This window comes from Saccopteryx bilineata, chromosome 4, assembly GCF_036850765.1.
Source record: "Saccopteryx bilineata isolate mSacBil1 chromosome 4, mSacBil1_pri_phased_curated, whole genome shotgun sequence".
Classification (NCBI taxonomy): Eukaryota; Metazoa; Chordata; class Mammalia; order Chiroptera; family Emballonuridae; genus Saccopteryx; species Saccopteryx bilineata.
The window spans coordinates 27,903,581-27,923,074 of NC_089493.1; the positions used below are offsets into that span (position 1 = coordinate 27,903,581).

The following is a 19,494-nucleotide window of genomic DNA, read 5'->3' on the forward strand; positions in this document are numbered from 1 at the left end:
CATCCCCAGTGCCCTGGCCATCTTTGCTCCAATGGAACCCTGCGGAACTCTGGCTGCAGGAGGGGAAGAGAGAGAGGAAGGAGAGGGGGAGGGGTGGAGAAGCAGATGGGCGCCTCTCCTGTGTGCCCTGGCCGGGAATCGAGCCCAGGACTTCCACACGCCAGGCTGATGCTCTACCATTGAACCAACTGGCCAGGGCCTCTTTCTGCCTTTTTTTTCTTTTCTTTTTTTGTATTTTTTTGAAGCTGGAAATGGGGAGAGACAGTCAGACAGACTCCCGCATGCGCCCGACCAGGATCCACCCGGCACGCCCACCAGGGGCGAAGCTCTGCCCACCAGGGGGCGATGCTCTGCCCCTCCGGGGCGTCGCTCTGCCGCGACCAGAGCCACTCCAGCGCTTGGGGCAGAGGCCAAGGAGCCATCCCCAGCGCCCGGGCCATCTTTGCTCCAATGGAGCCTTGGCTGCGGGAGGGGAAGAGAGAGACAGAAAGGAAGGAGGGGGGGTGGTGGAGAAGCAAATGGGCGCTCCTCCTATGTGCCCTGGCCAGGAATCGAACCCCGGTGCACGCCAGGCCGATGCTCTACCACTGAGTCAACCGGCCAGGGCCTCTTTCTGCTTTTTAAAGCAGGACAGCAGCAAGAAACATATCCTCATAACCAAAGAACTATGGAATAATGAAGTAGAAACTGCACTACAGGTCCCGTAATGTGACCAAAATAACATTTGGGCCCTGGCCAGTTGGCTCAGCGGTAGAGCGTCGGCCTGGCGTGCAGGAGTCCCGGGTTCGATTCCCGGCCAGGGCACACAGGAGAAGCGCCCATCTGCTTCTCCACCCCTCCCCCTCTCCTTCCTCTCTGTCTCTCTTCCCCTCCCGCAGCGGAGGCTCCATTGGAGCAAAGATGGCCCAGGCACTGGGGATGGCTCTGTGGCCTCTGCCTCAGGCACTAGAATGGCTCTGGATGCAACAGAGCGACGCCCCAGAGGGGCAGAACATCGCCCCCTGGTGGGCATGCCGGGTGGATCCCAGTCAGGCACATGCGGGAGTCTGTCTGACTGCCTCCCCGTTTCCAGCTTCGGAAAAATGGAAAAAAAAAATGTCATTCAGCCATGAGAATATCTTTCCATAAAAATAAAAAAAAAACATTTGGCTGATAGCACAGAATATGTGCTGGGAAAATGTAATATTATTGCTATTGTTTGCTTGTGTATCAAAAGCATCTCGTCAACATCAGGTTATTCCAGACCAGAAATCAAGGGCCTATCAGCCAACCTTAACTTTATACATTTCTGGAACTAAGAGGACGAGGAATGGTGATGTGCAGTAGTAATTTGCTGTAGTATAAGCATTCTTTGCAGGATCCTAATCATTTTGAAATGATGCCCAGAGAACTGGGGAAGACCTACAAACCGGGGAGAATTATCATTGGCAGTGAACAACTGGGGGGTTGAGATAAAGAAGTCAGTCAGTCTCTCTCTCTTTCTTCTCTTGTTCACACACACATACAAAGCTATGGAATGTTATCCAAAGACTGAATTTCTTTGGAACTGAATATTATTCAGAGTTCACACAATATACTACATTAGCTAAAACTAATTTAATGGTCATGTAACCAAATAAGGTACAAGATAGTTTTTTTTTTTATAAAATAACACAATTTATTACTATTCTTAAACAAGTCTCACAAAATAACATTCAGAAACTCAACATTTCTAAATAATTTAACACAATAAGTTTAGTCATAAAGTCATGCTACAAAAATTCCTGCATATAAAAATTATTACCAAAGTATTAATAGATGTTAATAGATGTTAAAATGTTCTTCAAAATGGAGTTGGTTCTAGAGGCCAAAGGTTCTGGAATGATGCTCATGATCATGACTAAGACCCTGGGAAAAGTAGCTGGAAATATGTATAATCCTTGGGGCTACCAACTCCCCAGTCTTTGATGGGATTGATCCCTCTAGGCCAGGGGTCGGGAACCTTTCTGGCTGAGAGAGCCATGAACGCCACATATTTTAAAATGTAATTCTGTGAGAGCCATACAACGACCCGTGTGCTTTACGCATTATCCAATAAAAATTTGGTGGTGTCCTGGAGGACAGCTGTGATTGGCTCCAGCCATCCGCAACCATGAACATGAGCGGTAGGAAAAGAATGGATTATAATACATGAGAATGTTTTATATTATTAACATTTTTTAATGAAAGATTTGTCTGCGAGCCAGATGCAGCCATCAAAAAAGCCACATCTGGCTCATGAAACCATAGGTTCCCGACCCCTGCTCTAGGCAATAGCACCTCAGAGGCAGGTACCCTGCTGATCAAAGAAGCAAGTATGTAACTTCCCACCCTCCTAACATTCGTTACAACTTCATTTAGCCAACATCTAAATAAAATACCCTGCTGATCAAAGAAGCAAGTATGTAACTTCCCACCCTCCTAACAGTCGTTACAACTTCATTTAGCCAACATCTAAATAAAATCTTAAAATCTAGATGTGGGAAAGATAACTCAGAAAGTTTCTGAGTAGAATTCTACTTGACCCCCCCCCCCCCTCCATGACTGTCAGTGTAGCAGACATGGAAGGTGACACCAAGTAGCGAAATAGGGAAATCCTGACTCTGATTATGTCAACAGACAACTATTGCTCAGATGCACTTAAAACGAGCAAGAGTAAGGTGTGATTCTCTGGTATCCACACGCAGGCAAGGTATTTATTTACTCATCAGTCCTTTGGGAGTACTTTCAACCAACATCTGGTTCATAATTTTAAAGTGCAAACCTACTGAAAAATAGTTTACTCTCCCCCACCCCCTTGTTAAATTTGCTAGATCATAATTTGGTTAGCTGGTTCTTCTCTAATCTGCCCAATATGGGAATTAACTAGAATCCGGTTATGACTTCTCCAAGTGTCAAGTGAAAATTTATCTTAGGTCAGAAAAAGGTAAGACTTAGTCTAATTTTTCCTTTCAGTTTTCTTCCTTTGTAGTCACTAGTTTATAAAAAGGCAGGAACAGAGATATAGAAGTGGGATTTCTAAAGTTAAGTGATTTAAAAAAAAACATACCCTTAAATTTTTTTATTGCACCTATTTTTATGGTTTAAAAAAAATCTCATGCTGGAGTGAAAATAAAGGAATATGGTCAAATTAGCTGTGTCAGAAGCACCAACTCTGCTACACTAAATCTTGCTTTATGTTTATTTGAAGACACATTGTGCAGCCCAATAAAGAAAATGTATACCAAAGGCATTAATTTCTGGTAAAGAATAGCTTTCAGTTTAGCAGTTAGTTTTCTCCCTTTACCACTACTTACAATATAAAGTCTTTGTGACTGTCAGGCTGCATTTAGAGAGACACTAGCTACTTGTGATCAGTCCTTGACACCCTAAATTTTTTCAGTTAATGATTAAATCCAACCTTTCTACCCCTAACTTTTCCCATTTAGTTCTAAGAAAAATCCAGGAGGAAGATTCTGGGTCACAAAGATAAACTACCTTCAGCTCTACTTACATATCACCACTTCTTAGAATAAGTCAACAGTTAAGATTCATTTCTTATTCTTCCTCATTCTACTTCAAGCCACTCATAAAAGGTATCAGAAGAAGCACCTGTTCAAGTCAAAATGTCTCTTTCCAAGCAGGAACCATATTTAAGTGTCTCTCTTATCCCACCTCTATTTGTGGGATGGATCCTGTAACCAGACATCCTTCTGATCACATCCAAAATTGGTGTCTACACCAGCTAACTTTCATATATATATATGATTGCTGAATTTTACACATTATTTTTCTGTATTAAATGATAGCTATAGTCTGCAAAATCCTGTGCATTACTGGATAATAAACACTTTAAAAATGACGATCTATTTTCTAAAGTATACTTAAAATGTTAAACTTTAGAGACAAAGCAAAACCAATCATTAACTTCGATTCTGTTGATAGTAAGAGAGAGGTAGGTTAATCACTGTCCAATAAACAAAATGCTAAGAAATAAAAGTTGAGATCCAGCTGAAAAAATAAGTTGAATCTTCCAGCCCTGAATTTCTAATTTGATGTGAGAAACATTAAAATGAGCATTACAAAAAAGAAAACCACCAATGACCATTTCCTTCCATCCATGATTATTAAATACATCACATTCTCTCATATAACAACTCAGGTGGTATATAACTACAGAGTGAAAACAAATGGACCCTGGACAAAAGGAATGTTGGTTACCAAGCATTGGTTCTTAACTAGGGTGAATCTGTTTCAACCTCTCTGTCCGAGGGGACAGCTGGCAATGTATGAAGACATTTTTGGTTATCACAATTGGGACGCAGGTTCTAGTGGCATCTAGTAAGTAGAAGACAGAAATTCTACTAAACACAACACACAGGACAGCCCCCCTACAACATCGAGCCCAAATGTTGATAGTGCAAAGGTTGAATCTGATTTAAAGAAACAAACTCCTATTAACAGAAAACACAAAACCTTTCAAGGTCCGATCAGGTAATAGAGCCACAAACTTAGAATTAGGGAACACAGACAAGTTAAATTTCTTAGCAGACTAAAATCAAATTTCTTGTGGAAATGTTAAAGTACTGAACAGATCCCAGAGTTATACCATCATTACAAGAATAGAAGAAATTTATTTTTTATAAGAATAGAAGAAATTTAAATGATCCACTAAAATGGCATAATGCTTTAAACCAGGAGCACAGAGAGAATCCATTACAAGTAGGTTAAAGATCTAATCCAAGAAGCATAAATTAAAGGCATTTAATATCAGCTAAATTTGCAGCAGTAAAGGATGAGTTAATAATTTGAGAGGATAGTCTGAACTTAATATACCCTATCTTCTATTTTCTAATGGCATGGGATTTGGGTTTCATTCCATGCAAAGGATGTATAGAAACATTCAAATATTTTTGAGTGGAACTGAATATGAATTTTGTACACAATGGACAAAGAAAATAAAAATCACTTTACATTTCTCTGAGAACTACCAGTGATTATGAGACTGACGGGCTGCCTGCTACGCTAAGAGGGCCGCTACTACCAGTGATTATAAGACATCAAGAAACAAGGAGAGGCCTGACCAGGCGGTGGCGCAGTGGATAGAGCGTCAGACTGGGATGCGGAAGTACCCAGGTTCGAGACCCCAGAGGTCGCGCGCGGGCTCATCTGGCTTGAGCAAAGAGCTCGCCAGCTTGGACCCAAGGTCGCTGGCTCCAGCAGGGGGTTACTCGGTCTGCTGAAGGCCCGCGGTCAAGGCACGTGTGAGAAAGCAATCAATGAACAACTAAGAAGTCGCAACGCGCAACGAGAAACTGATGATTGATGCTTCTCATCTCTCTCTGTTCCTGTCTGTCTGTCCCTGTCTATCTCTGCCTCTGTAAAAAAAAAAAAAAAAGAAAAAAAAAGAAACAAGGAGAGGCCCTGGCCGGTTGGCTCAGCAGTAGAGTGTCGGCCTGGCATGCAGGAGTCCCGGGTTCAATTCCCAGCCAGGGCACACAGGAGAAGCGCCCATCTGCTTCTCCACCCCTCCCCCTCTCCTTCCTCTCTGTCTCTCTCTTCCCATCCCGCAGCCGAGGCTCCATTGGAGCAAAGATGGCCCAGGCGCTGGGGATGGCTCTGTGGCCTCCGCCTCAGGCACTAGAATGGCTCTGGATGCAACAGAGCGACGCCCCAGAGGGGCAGAACATCGCTCCCTGGTGGGCATGCCGGGTGGATCCCGGTCGGGCACATGCGGGAGTCTGTCTGACTGCCTCCCCGTTTCAAGCTTCGGAAAAAAAAAAAAAAAAAAAAAAAAAAAAAAGAAACAAGGAGAGCCTGACCTGTGGTGGCACAGTGGATAGAGCATTGACCTGGAACGCTGAGGTCGCTGGTTCGAAACCCTGGGGTTGCCTGGTCAAGGCACATACAATAAGCAAGCAATGAACAACTAAAGAGAAGCAACTATACTTCTCGCCCCATCTCACCCCCACCGTCCTCTCTCTGTAAAATCAATAAATAAAATCTTAAAAAAAAAATAGTTTATGTAATGCAGAATTTTAAAAAAACAACAACTTCTGGTCAAGATGGCAGCATGAACATGGTACTGGCTCCTCCCACAATGACATAAAATTACAATTACAGAAAAACCATCATTCAAAACCACCTGAAATCTGGCTGAATGGAAGTCTTACAAGTAGGAAATTCAAAAAGCCACACTGAGACTGGTAGGAAGGGCAGAGGCACGAACCAGCTGGTCCCACTCCCATGTGTGGCAGATTAAAATCAGGAGGAATAACCTGGTGGCAGAGGTACCCTCTGAGGAGCAGAGCCCCAGCCCCACACCAGGCCCCCCAGCCCAGGGTTCCAGTGCCAGAACGAGAAGTCCTCATAACTTCTGGGGATTGAGGCTGAGAGAGTTGAAGGGCTGCTGGAGTCCCAGCAACTCCCCCTAAAGGGCCTGTGCACATACTTATTATACTTTTGACTCGCCCCTCTGAGCTGCAGTGCTGCGGCAGCAGCTTGAAAGGCACCAGGGACATGTGAGGAGTAACTGAATTGCCTGGCATCAGGCATCAAGGCAAGAAGAGCTGGAGCAGCAGCTTTCTCCCAGACAGAAGTGTTGGTAGAGATCACTGTTCCTTTCATGCGCCCTCCCCCCACAGAGTCAGCAGGCAGGCACCATATCTGAGTATCCATCAACCTGGCTTAGACTGTTCACTTGACCCTGGTGAGTCCCTGAGATCACACCCCACCCAACTTGTGAATCTACCCAAACTGTTTCCAGTGGCTTTTCCATGTGAATGACCCATTTTGGCTCATGCTTTAAATTTTCCTAACATCTCTCAAACAAGCAGCATCTGGCCTCAGCATTTCCTGTACCTCCCACTGGTCCAGGTCCGCCACTAGCAGCAGCTGCCTTGGTTCACAGCTTGGCCTCTCCTGGGTACCTCCAAGACCAACAAAAGTAGCAGCCACCTGTAGAGCACTTTGTAGCTCATGTTGGGTGGCCCCAGGCAGAACACAGGCAGCAGCTGACCTTGGCCTGTACCGAGGACCCCAGAGCCAGTGCACACAGTGGGGCAGTCTCAGACGACATCAAAGCATCACCACTCAACCACCTCATAAGCAACACCTTATAGGTGCGAACTCAGCAGGCACCAGAGCCCCAATGAAGTAAGTCCTACTCTGTGGGGTGAGTCCTCCACTGTAGTCAGTAATCACAGCCAGTCCATACAGTTGATCATCCTGGGGGCAAATCCCTCCCATTGACGTGCCAACAGTAGTCAAGGGTCAACCACAGGAAGAGAGTGTACATAGCCCAAATGGGAGATGCAATTTGAGTGCCCGGCCTGGATGATGGCGGAGGCCACTGGGCCTTACAGGACACCTACTACATTAGGCCACTCTACCAAGCCTGAGAGACATAGCAGCTTTACCTAATACACAGAAACAAACACAGGCAGGCTGCCAAAATGAGGAGACAAAGAAACAGGTCGCAAATGAAAGCACATAACAAAACTCCAGAAAAAGAACTAAAAATGGAGACAATCTACCAAATGCAGAGTTCAAAACACTGCTTACAAGGATGCACAGTGAACTTAAGAGTAGATGAACTTAGTGAGAACTTCAACAAAGAGATAGGAACCATAAAAACAACCAGACAGAAATGAAGACTACATTAACTGAAATGAAGAATAATTTACAGGGACTTAACCGTAGAGTACGCCAAGCTGAGAAATAAGAGATCTGAAAGATAAGGAAGCAAAAACTACCCAATCAGAACACCACACACACAAAAAAAAATCCAAAAAAATGACGATACTATAAGGAGCCTTTGGGACAACTTCAAGCCTACTAACATTTGCATCATAGGGGTACCGGAAGGAGAAGAGAGAGATCAAAGAATTGACAACCTATTTGAAAAAATATTGACAGAAAACTTCTGCAACCTGGTGAAGGAAACAGACATATAAGTCTAGGCAGCACAGAGAGTCCCAGACAAGATGAACCCAAAGAGACCCACACTTAGAAACATCATAATTAAAATGCAAAAGTTTAAAGACAGAATCTTAAAAGCCGCAAGAGAAAGAAGTTAGTCACCTACAAGAGAGCTCTTATAAGACTGTCAGCTCATTTTACTCTTCTTTTTAAAATTTTATTTACTAATTTTAGAGAAGAAGAAACATCAGTTGTTGTTTCACTTATTTATATATTGATTGGTTGATTCTTGTACGTGCCCTGATCAGGGGACTGAACCCGCAACCTAAGAATATCAGGACAATGTTTGAACCAACTGAGCTATCTGGCAAGGGCCTGTCAGCTGACTTTTCAATAGAAACTTAGCAAGCCAGAAAGGAGTGGCAAGAACTATTCAAAGTGATAAAAATACAAGGACCTACATCCAAGATTACTTTACCCAACGTGACCAGGCAGTGGCACAGTGGATAGAGTGTTGGACTGGGACGTGGAGGACCCAGGTTCGAAACCCAGCTCTCCAGACAGATCCTCATTGGCAAACAAAGCCAGACCGTGTCCAAGAGAAATTGGAAATCAAAGAATTTGAGCGACAAAATTGGAGAGCCGTCACAGACTTGATGACTGAGAAATGTAAATTGGAAGCAAAGCTGCATGCTGAAGAGACAGAAGCTCTAAAACAGTTTCAAACTGAGACAGTGACTATAAAAAGCAACACAACGGGAAAGAGCTGAGCTGAAGAAATCCCTCGATGAAGTCAACTTCAGTTTGGCGGAAGTATCCCGTGCCAACCAAGAGCTACGGCAGAAACTTAAAGAGCTCAAAAAGCTACTGGACAGTAGCAAGGAGACGATAGAGATGCAAAAGGCCCAAATTAAGTTCTACGTGTCAACTAGGACAAATAATACAGAAGGAGAAGCAGCTGCTGGCCAAGAACCAGTGTGACACCCCGGCGCGGAACAAGCAGCAGGAGATGGAGCTCGAGACAGATCGGAGAATAAGGCTGGAGCTGCAGCACTGGTGCTGGGAACTGGAAGAAACTGTCAGACACCTGACGAAATGTGAAGAGGCAACAGAATAAACTGAAAGAAGCCAGTGTGGAATCAGAACAGAGGGAAGGGAGAGAGCAAGAGCGAGACAGGAACATCTGTTCCTGTATGTGCCCTGACCAGGGATCAAACCAGCAACCTCTATGCTTCAGGACCATGTTCTAATCAACTGAGCTATCCAGAGAGTGTTAATTTTATGTTTGTATTTTCTAGTCTTTATTTTTGTACATTTCAAATGCATTGTAAAGGTTTAAAGAATCGTCCATTTCTCTATAAGGCAATAGAAAAGTAATTAAAGTGAAATGGAGGCATTTCTTTTCACTTTAATTTAAATGTGTATGTTGATTACAAAGTACTAATTTCAGACTAAGCTCAAAAACCCAGAAAACTGCCTGACCTGGTGGTGGTGCAACGGATAGAGTGTGGCCTGGGATGCTGAGGACTCAGGTTCGAGACCCCGAGGTCGCCAGCTTGAGCGTGGGCTCATCTGGTTTGAGCAGAGCTGACCAGCTTGGGCCCAAGGTCGCTGGTTTGAGCAAGGGGTTACTCAGTCTGCTATAGCCCCAGGGTCAAGGCATATATGAGAAAGCAATCAATGAACAACTAAGGTCTCGCAAAGAAAATCTGATCATAGATGCTTCTCATCTCTTCTCATCCTGTCTGTCCCTATCTATCCCTCTTTCTTTTTTATTTTATTTTATTATTATTTTTTTTGTATTTTTCTGAAGCTGGAAACAGGGAGGCAGTCAGACTCCCGCATGTGCCCGACCGGGATCCACCCGGCACGCCTACCAGGGGGAGATGCTCTGCCCATCCAGGACGTCGCTCTGTCGCGACCAGAGCCACTCTAGCGCCCGGGCCATCTTTGCTCCAATGGAGCTTCGGCTGCGGGAGGGGAAGAGAGAAAGAGGAAGGAGAGGGGAGGCGTGGAGAAGCAGATGGGCTCCTCTCCTGTGTGCCCTGGCCGGAAATCGAACCTGGGACTTCCGCACGCCAGGCCGATGCTCTACCACTGAGCCAAGCGGCCAGGCTCTATCCCTCTTTCTGACTCTCTCTCTTTCTCTGTAAAAAAATCAAAAGTAAAAAAAAATAAAAAACCCAATAACCTCATATTGTGAAGCTTTGAAGTCAAAAGAAAGCAAATGGTAATCTTCTGCTGACAAATATGATAACCTATTTTTCAATGGTCATTTTTTTGTAACAATCGTAAAATGGCATTTTCTATGATAGCAAAGAAAGAAGAGGATGGGTGAAAAAGGTGAAGGAATTAAGAAGTAAAATTTGTTGTTACAGAATAGTCATGGGGATATAAAGTACAGCACAGGGATTATAGTCATTAATATTCTAATAATTAGGCATGGTGTCATATGGATGTGAGATTTATCTGGATGATCACTTAGTAAGTTATATAATGTCTAATCACTGGGGTGTACAACTGAAACTAATATAATAATATATGTCAAATATACCGTATTTTTCACTACATAAGACGCACTTTTTTTTTTACCCCAAAAGGATAGGGGAAAATGCCCATGTGTCTTATGGAGCAAAAAATATGGTATTTTATTAAATATTTAAACACACCATTTGGTTCAGAATATTGTTTTTCTTACTTTCCTCCTTAAAACCCTGGGTGTGTCTTATGGTCAGCTGCGTCTTATGGAGCACAAAATACATTAATTGAAAAATTAAAAAAAATTTTTTTAAAAAACTAAACACTGTGAGCCATTTTACAAAGAAATTCAATATGAAGTCATCCATTCCCTATTATATTCACTTCCAGAGTAACTTTTAGAAACTACACCCATTCATAGCAATATGGCTTCAAGCTTGCCTACTAGATGAAGTTCATACTACAAGAAAATCATCTTCCCTCTTAGCTTTTGTGCCTTACAATCACAGAGGGGAATGCTCACTGCCTATGGTTCATAAAACAAGTACCCAAAGGCTTTGAATGTATAAGCCCATCAGAGTAAAAATTTCTTCCTATCTGATTGTGAGGAAGAGCTAAAAGGAAGTAAAAAAAAGTGTTGGGTTAATTTTCCTTCTTAGAATGATTGTCAAAGCAGGTCCCTTTTGATCAACATGACTATGAAAAATCATGTAATTCCTAATAAATGATAGCTAAAAACTTCTGAAACCCAGGACTACTTACATAATCATTTTTAAAAAATGAGTCTTCCCTCTTTGACTGATTCTACACTGTAATGAACACAGCAGTCTCTGGCTGAGGGACTCAGGCACAATGTGGCAGAGGGCCCCCGACTTCCTACAGCATCCGATCAATGACTTGCTCATGGACTTCATCTGGTTGCTGACTACCATATCTTGCACTTTCCAAAAAAGAATCTTTTTCTTATGTAATAAATTCTAAGCTCTGCATCCAATAATTGCTTTGCAATCTGAGGTGAAGTCATCTGCAAAGCTTACAGAGGAAACAATCCTCAAAAACACTGCCGTTTGCCTGGGACCCCGTAATGATCCATGTCCTTTCCCTCCATAACTGCTTACATAATTCATGTTAAGAGCTGTTTAACTTAGAACTCTTCTAAAAATATATTTTGAAATACTATTTTTAATTTATTGAAAGTTACCAAATCCAACCTTTAAGCTCTAGATCAGTGGTAGTCAACCTGGTCCCTACTGCCCACTAGTGGGTGTTCCAGCTTTCTTGGTGGGCGGTAGCAGAGCAATCAAAGCATAAATAAAAAGATTTAACTAAGTAAGTTGTTTGTTTTTTTTTGTTTTTTCATTTTTCCGAAGCTGGAAACAGGGAGGCAGTCAGACTCCCGCATGCGCCCGACTGGGATCCACCCAGCATGCCCACCAGGGGGCGATGCTTTGCCCCTCTGGGGAGTCGCTCTGTTGCGTCCAGAGCCATTCTAGCGCCTGAGGCAGAGGCCACAGAGCCATCCCCAGCGCCTGGGCCATCTTTGCTCCAATGGAGCCTCACTGCGGGAGGGGAAGAGAGCGAGAGAGAGGAAGGAGAGGGGGAGGGGTGGAGAAGCAAATGGGCGCCTCTCCTGTGTGCCCTGGCCGGGAATCGAACCTGGGACTCCTGCACGCCAGGCCGACACTCTACCGCTGACCCAACCGGCCAGGGCCAGTAAGTTGTTTTATAAAGATTTATTCTGCCAAACTTAGCGAAAATCCGACATAAAGTACTTGTTAAGTAATTATTATATGCTTTAACTTGTAACTCTGCTTTATAAATTTTATAAAGTAAAGTTACTTCCCTACTTTATAAATCACCATTACTGTGGAACCGGTGGGCGGTTAGAAAATTTTACTACTAACAGAGATACAAAAGTGGGAAGCAGGTATAAAAAGGTTGACTACCCCTGCTCTAGACCCTTATAACAATCACTTCTCCCACTGTAACAGCCAACAGACCAAAGTTGTTATGGCAGATTTTGACATATATGAATAGTCAAGATTTAGGCTAGGAATTCAGCATAACCACTGCTTATATATCCTTATATAACACACAAAGAACTATAAACCCAAAAGTGTGCCTAAGATTAGGTCCACATGAGTAACATGACCAGAGCGCTGGTCATAGGAATAATCAGAACAGTCACTTTAACCACTGATCTGGATCACAGAATGACTGACTATGCAGTGACTCAAGTGGCCCACACACGTACATACAACCTAAATTCCAGTTGACAATGTACACATTTCTTGAAAAACAAATACGTAAACATAACATGGGCTATAAGGCCTCCAAGACATTAATTTTTCCTTTTTTCACCACAGCTTTCTCACTATGACTTTGGAGTCTTGCTTCTACAGCTGCTGCTGCATTTCTAAGAGGAGCTCTTCCTGCCACCATGCTGCCTTCTGAACCAGAGGCATGACACATTTGTGCTTCTGAGTCATAGGGAGATGGACCTTCAGGAAAGATGATCTTCAGATTCAAAAGTTAAGTATATATATTTGAATGCTTGACCTAAAAAAAATTGAATGAAGAACCACATTCGTTCATGTGTTGTTAAAAATGATTGGTTGGTCTATAAAGAGTTCAGTAGATGGAGACTAAAAACAAAAACTAAAAATTTGTAGTTTCTAAAAAGAGGATTATAAGATATAAAGTTGTTGTTACCATTGGGGGGGGGGGAGAAACACTGAATAGGTTAAGAAAAAAATAGAAATCAGATATTCATTTTACCTTAAGAACCTTTTGCCCCACACAGAATCTTTAAAATAGACAATTATACAAAACTTATCTATTGTTCTTATGACATTTAAATAAGTTAACACAAAGCAGAAAACGTGGTGTTAGTTTTCTTCTTCCTCATCCTCTTTAATTACTGGAGTACCTAAAATGAAAAAGAAAATTATTTCTGGTCACTCTCAACAGATTGTTAAAATTCTGAATGAAAATATTCTCCCATTAGCCTCAGCAGCTTGAGATGCTGTGAAGTGTGCATAATAAAAACAATTTTATGAAATAATCTCTTTAATTTCAAATTATCCAAAAAGCCTCTCAGGAGAATTCTCAAATGGATTAATATAAGTATTAATGAATATCTGGCTCTCCAAATACAGAGTTGCAAATAAAAATGCCTACAGGTACCAGGCCAAAAAATAAAACGCTACTAAAATCTGTGTATGTTAAATACAAAAAATATTGTTTTTCACAATAAAATATGCAACCCCAGTATTGCCAGATATCTGAACTTTTATGTTATTCCCACAAATATTAAACATTGGTAATAAACTTGGGTGTGGGGGGAAGAACGAAAACAGAGAAAACAAAACACACTGTAAGCTCTCACTAGACAAAGGGCCAGCCATTTGTGTTCTTTCTTTCTTTCTTTCTTTTTTTTTTTTTTTAGTGAGAGGAACAGGCAGGGACAGAAAGACAGAAGGGAAGAAGATGAGAAGCATCAACTTGTTGCAGAGACACAAAATGTGGGGCAAGGGGGACAGAGAACACTACAGTTTTGATGCAACTGTGAAAAAGCAACTACTTAACACTTATGTCTAATTATTCTGCAAAATAATGCCTGTGACTTAATATTAAGCCCAACTTTCTTATAAGCTTTTGGTCTGGGGATGCTTTTAGACCAGTCTAAATATCCTGAAAGTTTTCCGTCTCACCCTAGCCCAGACATGGACCATAAAATTTCCTGTGAACAGAAATGGCCTTGGAATTAGTGACAACCTATCATTTTCTTCAGTTTTGCTCCTTTTCATGATTCCGTATCACAAATTCAACTCTTATTCCTAGAAGACGCTTCCAGGCTGGCTCAGAGTCACTCACCATCCAGCTTTTTCAGTTTGGGCACTCTCTTGGTTGCCTCTTCAATCCAATTCCCCTCAGAAGAATGCTTCTCTTCCAAGGGGTTGCCTACAAATACCAGGTCTTCCAGGCAGGGCAATTCTGCCAGCTTCACAAATTCAGCTACAGGTACAGAGAATACATTGCATGTTAAAATGGCAGGTTTTACTGTTATGATTTTGGCAGTTAAATCCCAATATCACTGTTTGTGACTATTTAGAAAAACTGATTGTTGAAGATTTTGAAGGAATAAGACAAGTTAAACCATAGGGAGCGATTCTCTGAAAACAGTTCAGAAAGGGAAGAAAAAAGAAGACATACCTCTTCTACCTTTATGCTAACCTAAGGATAGGATAAGAGGAAATGAGATTTGCAATAAAAAGGAACTCCTTCGCCAGTGACAGGTCTTCTCCACACTGTACTGCATCAGTACGGACTAAACTGAACTGTTTGTCTTTGTCTCTTCCAATTCCCTCCTTCATCTTTAAACTCTTAAAACACTCATTGGAGCCCCTACTGCAGAATTGATCACACAGGTTTACAATTATTAGCTTATAAAGAAACCTTCCCCACTAAGCTGTGAACTCCTTAATGGCAGGGATAATCCTATCAACCATGTATCTCAAGAGTCTGGCATATAGTTCATGGCATGTAACGGCTTAGGTAAATGCTGAATGAATAATGTACAATGAAAAAGTAAAGCAATATAGATGTCAAAAGTCTTCCACACAGGAATTATTAAACTTAAATTGATTTCTTTCAACCTTTAGACAATTAATTTAATTTTCTTCATGATTAATAGGACTAGGACCTATTCAATTAAAATATCAGAAAACAGCTCTGGCCAGTTGGCTCAGCAGCAGAGCGTTGACCCAGTGTGTGGAAGTCCCAGGTTCGATTCCTGGTCAGGGCACACAGGAGAGGCAACCATCTGCTTTTCCCCCTCTTCCCTCTCCTTTCTCTCTCTCATCCCTTCCCACAGCCATGGATGAATTGATTCTAGCCTCCACCTCAGGCGCTAAGTATAGCTCGGCTGTGGGCAGCTCCAGACAGGGATTGTCAGGGATCCTGGCCAGGGTGCATGCAGGAGTCTGTCTCTGTATCTCCCCTCCTCTCACTTAAAAAATAAAATAATAATAATAATAATAATAATAATAATATTTAAATGTAAATTTCAAGCCTTTAGCTGAAGTTTAGAAACTCCTATAGCTATTTCCCTCTGTGCTTCAAAATAAATGTCTTCATTTTGTATTTTGTTCCCTAATGGGCTAATTTCTATAAACAAGAGGTAGAGGTTAGCAAAGAGCCAGCCTCAGCTTACCCCAGTCTTTTACTAGGTTATTAGACATGTAGAGAATCTTCAATTTCTTCATTACATGAATTCCTTTCAACTTCTCAATAAAATTGTAGGAGATCCACAGTTCTTCTAATGTGTCCCCTACTGCTTCCTAAAAGAGAAAGCAATTGGATATACATGTTTATTTTTAAGTTTTTTCCTTCGTTATAACATAAAGGTAATGGTCTTCAGAGAGAACTGAGATCCACCTGTCCCATGGACAAGAGATCTGAAGGTTGTGTGGGAGTTTTTGTCATTAAGAAAACCAAATAGGACAGACCTGTGGTGGTGCAGTGTGTAAAGCGTCGACCTGGAATGCTGAGGTCGCTGGTTCAAATACCTAGGCTTGCCCGGTTAAGGCACATGCAGGAAGCAGCTACTACAAGTAGATGCTTCTCGTATCTTGCCCCCATTTCTCTCCCCTCTCTCCAAAAATCAATAAATAAAATCTAAAAAAAAAAAACCAAAACAAAAAGAAGGCCCTGGCCGGTTGGCTCGGTGATAGAGCGTTGGCCTGGCATGCGGAAGTCCCAGGTTCGATTCCTGGCCAGGGCACACAGGAGAGGCGCCCATCTGCTTCTCCACCTCTCCCCCCTCTCCTTCCTCTCTGTCTCACTCTTCCCCTCCCGTGGCCAGGGCTCCAATGGAGCAGCGTTTGCCCGGGCACTGAGGATGGCTCTGTGGCCTCTGCCTCAGGCGCTAGAGTGGCTCTGATTGCGGCCGACGCCCCAAGATGGGCAGAGCATCGCCCCCTGGTGGGCGTGCCGGGTGGATCCCGGTCGGGTGCATGCAGGAGTCTGTCTGACTGCTTTCCCATTTCCAACTTCAGAGAAATACAAAAAAGAAAAAAAGAAAGAAAGAAAGAAAGAAAGCCGAGCAGAACATGCTCTTCCTCTCTCCAAACTGATCTGAACTAAGAATAGGTATTAAAATCACCAAAAGGGGAAATAATAGCACTCTTTTATCACTTTTATTGAACTGTATTGTTTTCAAATCACTTCCCTATATATAGTATTTTATTATTTTATCCTTTTTTTTATATTTTATTTATTCATTTTTAGAAAGAAAGGAGAGAGAGAAGGGGGGAGGAGCAGGAAGCATCAACACCCATACGTGCCTTGACTGGGCAACCCCAGGGTTTCGAACCAGCAATCTCAATATTCCCAGTCGATGCTTTATCCACTGCACCACCACAGGTCAGGCTATTTTATCCTTATAACATTTAAGATAGGCAAAACAGGTTTCTGTTATAGAGACCTTAAGGGCTTTTTCTGAGATCACAATACTATTAAATAGTAGAGCTGGGTCTAAATTTTAGAATTTTCCCCCCAACATTTATTATGGAAACTTTTAAACATAAAAAAAGTTGAATTTTACAGTAAATCCTCATATATCTACCATTAACATTTTACTATCCTCTTTCTATCAAATATCTGTCCATCTTCCATCCAGCTATCTATCTATTAATTCATTTATTTTATTTTAATTTTTTTGTGACAGATCAGAGAGAGGGACAGATAGGGACAGACAGGCAGGAAGGGAGAGAGATGAGAAGATGCATCAATTCTTCACTGAAGCACCTTAATTGTTCATTGATTGCTTTCTCATATGTGCCTTGACCAGGGGCTACAGCAGAGGGAGTGATCCCCTGCTCAAGCCAGCAACCTTGGGCTCAAGCTAGGGACCATGGGGTCACATCTATGATCCCACGCTCAAGCCAGCAACCCCGTGCTCAAGCTGGTGAGCTCATGCTCAAGCCGGATGAGTCCACACTCAAGCTGGCAGGGTCTATAACCTGGGTCCTCTGTATGCCAGTCTAATGCTCTATCCACTGTGCCACTCACTGCCTGGTCAGGCAATTCATTTATTTTTTTAATTCATAAAATTCAGTTTAAAAACCAAAGTATTTCCATTATAGTAGAAAAACTATACCATACTGACTCTTAAATGATAGCTATAATCAATGGTAGCACAAAGACTTCCTTCTTTTTTAGACATAATACAAAATATAGTGATTCTTTTTGAAAAATACAAAAAAAAAGAAAATACTACGCACAATCAATTAGATGTTCAATCCTCTCTTAACCCAAAAGAATTTACCTGTGATCACATGATAGTCTAGAATATAGAGTCCACTTCTAGTCCTGGTAAGTAACTGACCCTTCAAAGACCACAGAAAAAACGTACCCTGGATAAAAGTCCTTAATGCATGCATTTTCCATACTGGTGGAACCAAGATGAGAAATTGAGACTGGAGTGGCCTTAGTTCTGTGTGACATCAAAAATTCCACATTCACTTTAGTTTCAACTTTCTGAGTAAAAGAAACCTTTTTTTTTTACAGGACAGACTCAGAGAGAGGGATAGACAGACAGGAACAGAGAGAGATGAGAAGCATCAATCATTAGTTTTTCATTGTGACACCTTAGTTGTTCATTGATTGCTTTCTCATATGTGCCTTGACCGTGGGCCTTCAGCAGACTGAGTAACCCCTTGCTAGAGCCAGTAACCTTGGGTCCAAGCTGGTGAGCTTTGCTCAAACCAGATGAGCCTGTGCTCAAGCTGGTAACCTCAGGGTCTTGAACCTTGGTCCTCCGCATCCCAGTCCAACATTCTATCCACTGCACCACCGCCTGGTCAGGCAAAAAGAAACTTTTAAATCATCCTTCCTGACACTCTTGTATCAAAACTTTGTGATTAACCAAAGCCCCTAAGCTAGTATTCTGGCATCTTCTCCCCCAAATGATCTAATTAGTACATCATATGTCTTTCAGAAGAGGGGAATCAGTGTTACTGTATTTTAAACTTTATTGCATGCATTTTCATTGCAGTGCACCTGTATCCATCTCATGTCTCCAATTTAGAAAGTGAAGTAGCAGAAAAAATGCTGATTAAATACTGACTAGAAGATGTAAGCTCAGTTCTGGGTTTTGCCACTTATTTAGTGTTGTTTTTACATGTGCAGATGACGCCTCTTGGTCAATTTTCATACAGCTAATTGGATCAGTTCCCCAAATAGCTAATTTGCTGAATTTACTCTCTTGCTGATTTATAAAAACATTGTTTAACTACTTAGAATTTGTTTTAGATAGGACAGAAATTCTTTTAGACCGGATAACTTTGAAGATGTCTGTTATGCTTTGTTCACTCATTTGAAGTGTTAATTTAGTTTCAGTTTAGTTTTTTATAATTAATATATATTACTCTTAGAATTAAAATTTTAGCCTGACCAGGCAGTGGTGAAGTGGATAGAGTGTTGACCTAGGATGCTGAGGACCCAGATTCAAAACCCTGAGGTCATTGGCTTGAGTGCAGGCTCATCTTGAGTCCACGCTCACCAGCTTGAGCGCGGGGTTGCAGGCTTGAGCACAGGATCATAGACATGACGCCGTGGTCGCTTGGCTTGAGCCCAAGGTTGCTGGCTTGAGCAAGGGGTCACTGGCTCAGCTTGAGCCCCCTGGTCAAGGCACATATGAGAAGCAATCAATGAGCAATTAAAGTGCTGCAACTACGAGTTGATGTTTCTCATCTCTCTCCTTTCCTATCTCTTTCTCTTGCTAAAAAAACACATTTTACCTAATGGGTTTTATAATTAGTAATAAAATATATTGAATCACTCAATAAATACTTAGAGAGTGCCTACAACATGTATCAAGCACTAATGTAGATACTGATGAACAAAACTGACATGCTTATTAGGATTTGTACATTCAACAGAGCAAGAGGGCGAGCAAGAGGGTGAAGAACAGGCCCTGGCCGGTTGGTGGTAGAGCGTTGGCCTGGCGTGCGGGGGACCCGGGTTCGATTCCCGGCCAGGGCACATAGGAGAAGCGCCCATTTGCTTCTCCACCCCCCCCTCCTTCCTCTCTGT

General features: G+C 42.2%; 1 protein-coding gene and 1 long non-coding RNA gene across 3 annotated transcripts in view; one reads left to right on the plus strand and one right to left on the minus strand.

Moving 5' to 3' along the window:
* The first annotated feature begins 1,678 nt into the window (after positions 1 to 1,678).
* LOC136335940 (uncharacterized) lies at positions 1,679 to 11,332 on the plus strand. Its single transcript, XR_010731337.1, has 2 exons — positions 1,679 to 5,074; positions 5,419 to 11,332. It is a non-coding gene; the product is annotated as an uncharacterized lncRNA (long non-coding RNA).
* The window catches only part of DNAL1 (dynein axonemal light chain 1), a 60,407-nt gene continuing 45,984 nt past the window's right edge, over positions 5,072 to 19,494 (minus strand). Inside the window, exons 6-9 of one of the 2 annotated variants that reach the window (XR_010731336.1) lie at positions 15,611 to 15,737; positions 14,272 to 14,412; positions 12,092 to 13,324; positions 5,072 to 5,453 (exon numbers count right to left, since the gene is read on the minus strand). Coding sequence is in view for 1 of the 2 variants with exons in the window: in XM_066277183.1 (XP_066133280.1) it covers positions 13,284 to 13,324; positions 14,272 to 14,412; positions 15,611 to 15,737 (309 nt within the window). In the remaining variant the exon portion in view is untranslated. Of the gene's footprint in view, positions 5,454 to 10,461; positions 13,325 to 14,271; positions 14,413 to 15,610; positions 15,738 to 19,494 lie in introns of those variants that run through there. The other variant, XM_066277183.1, reaches the window with a different exon arrangement.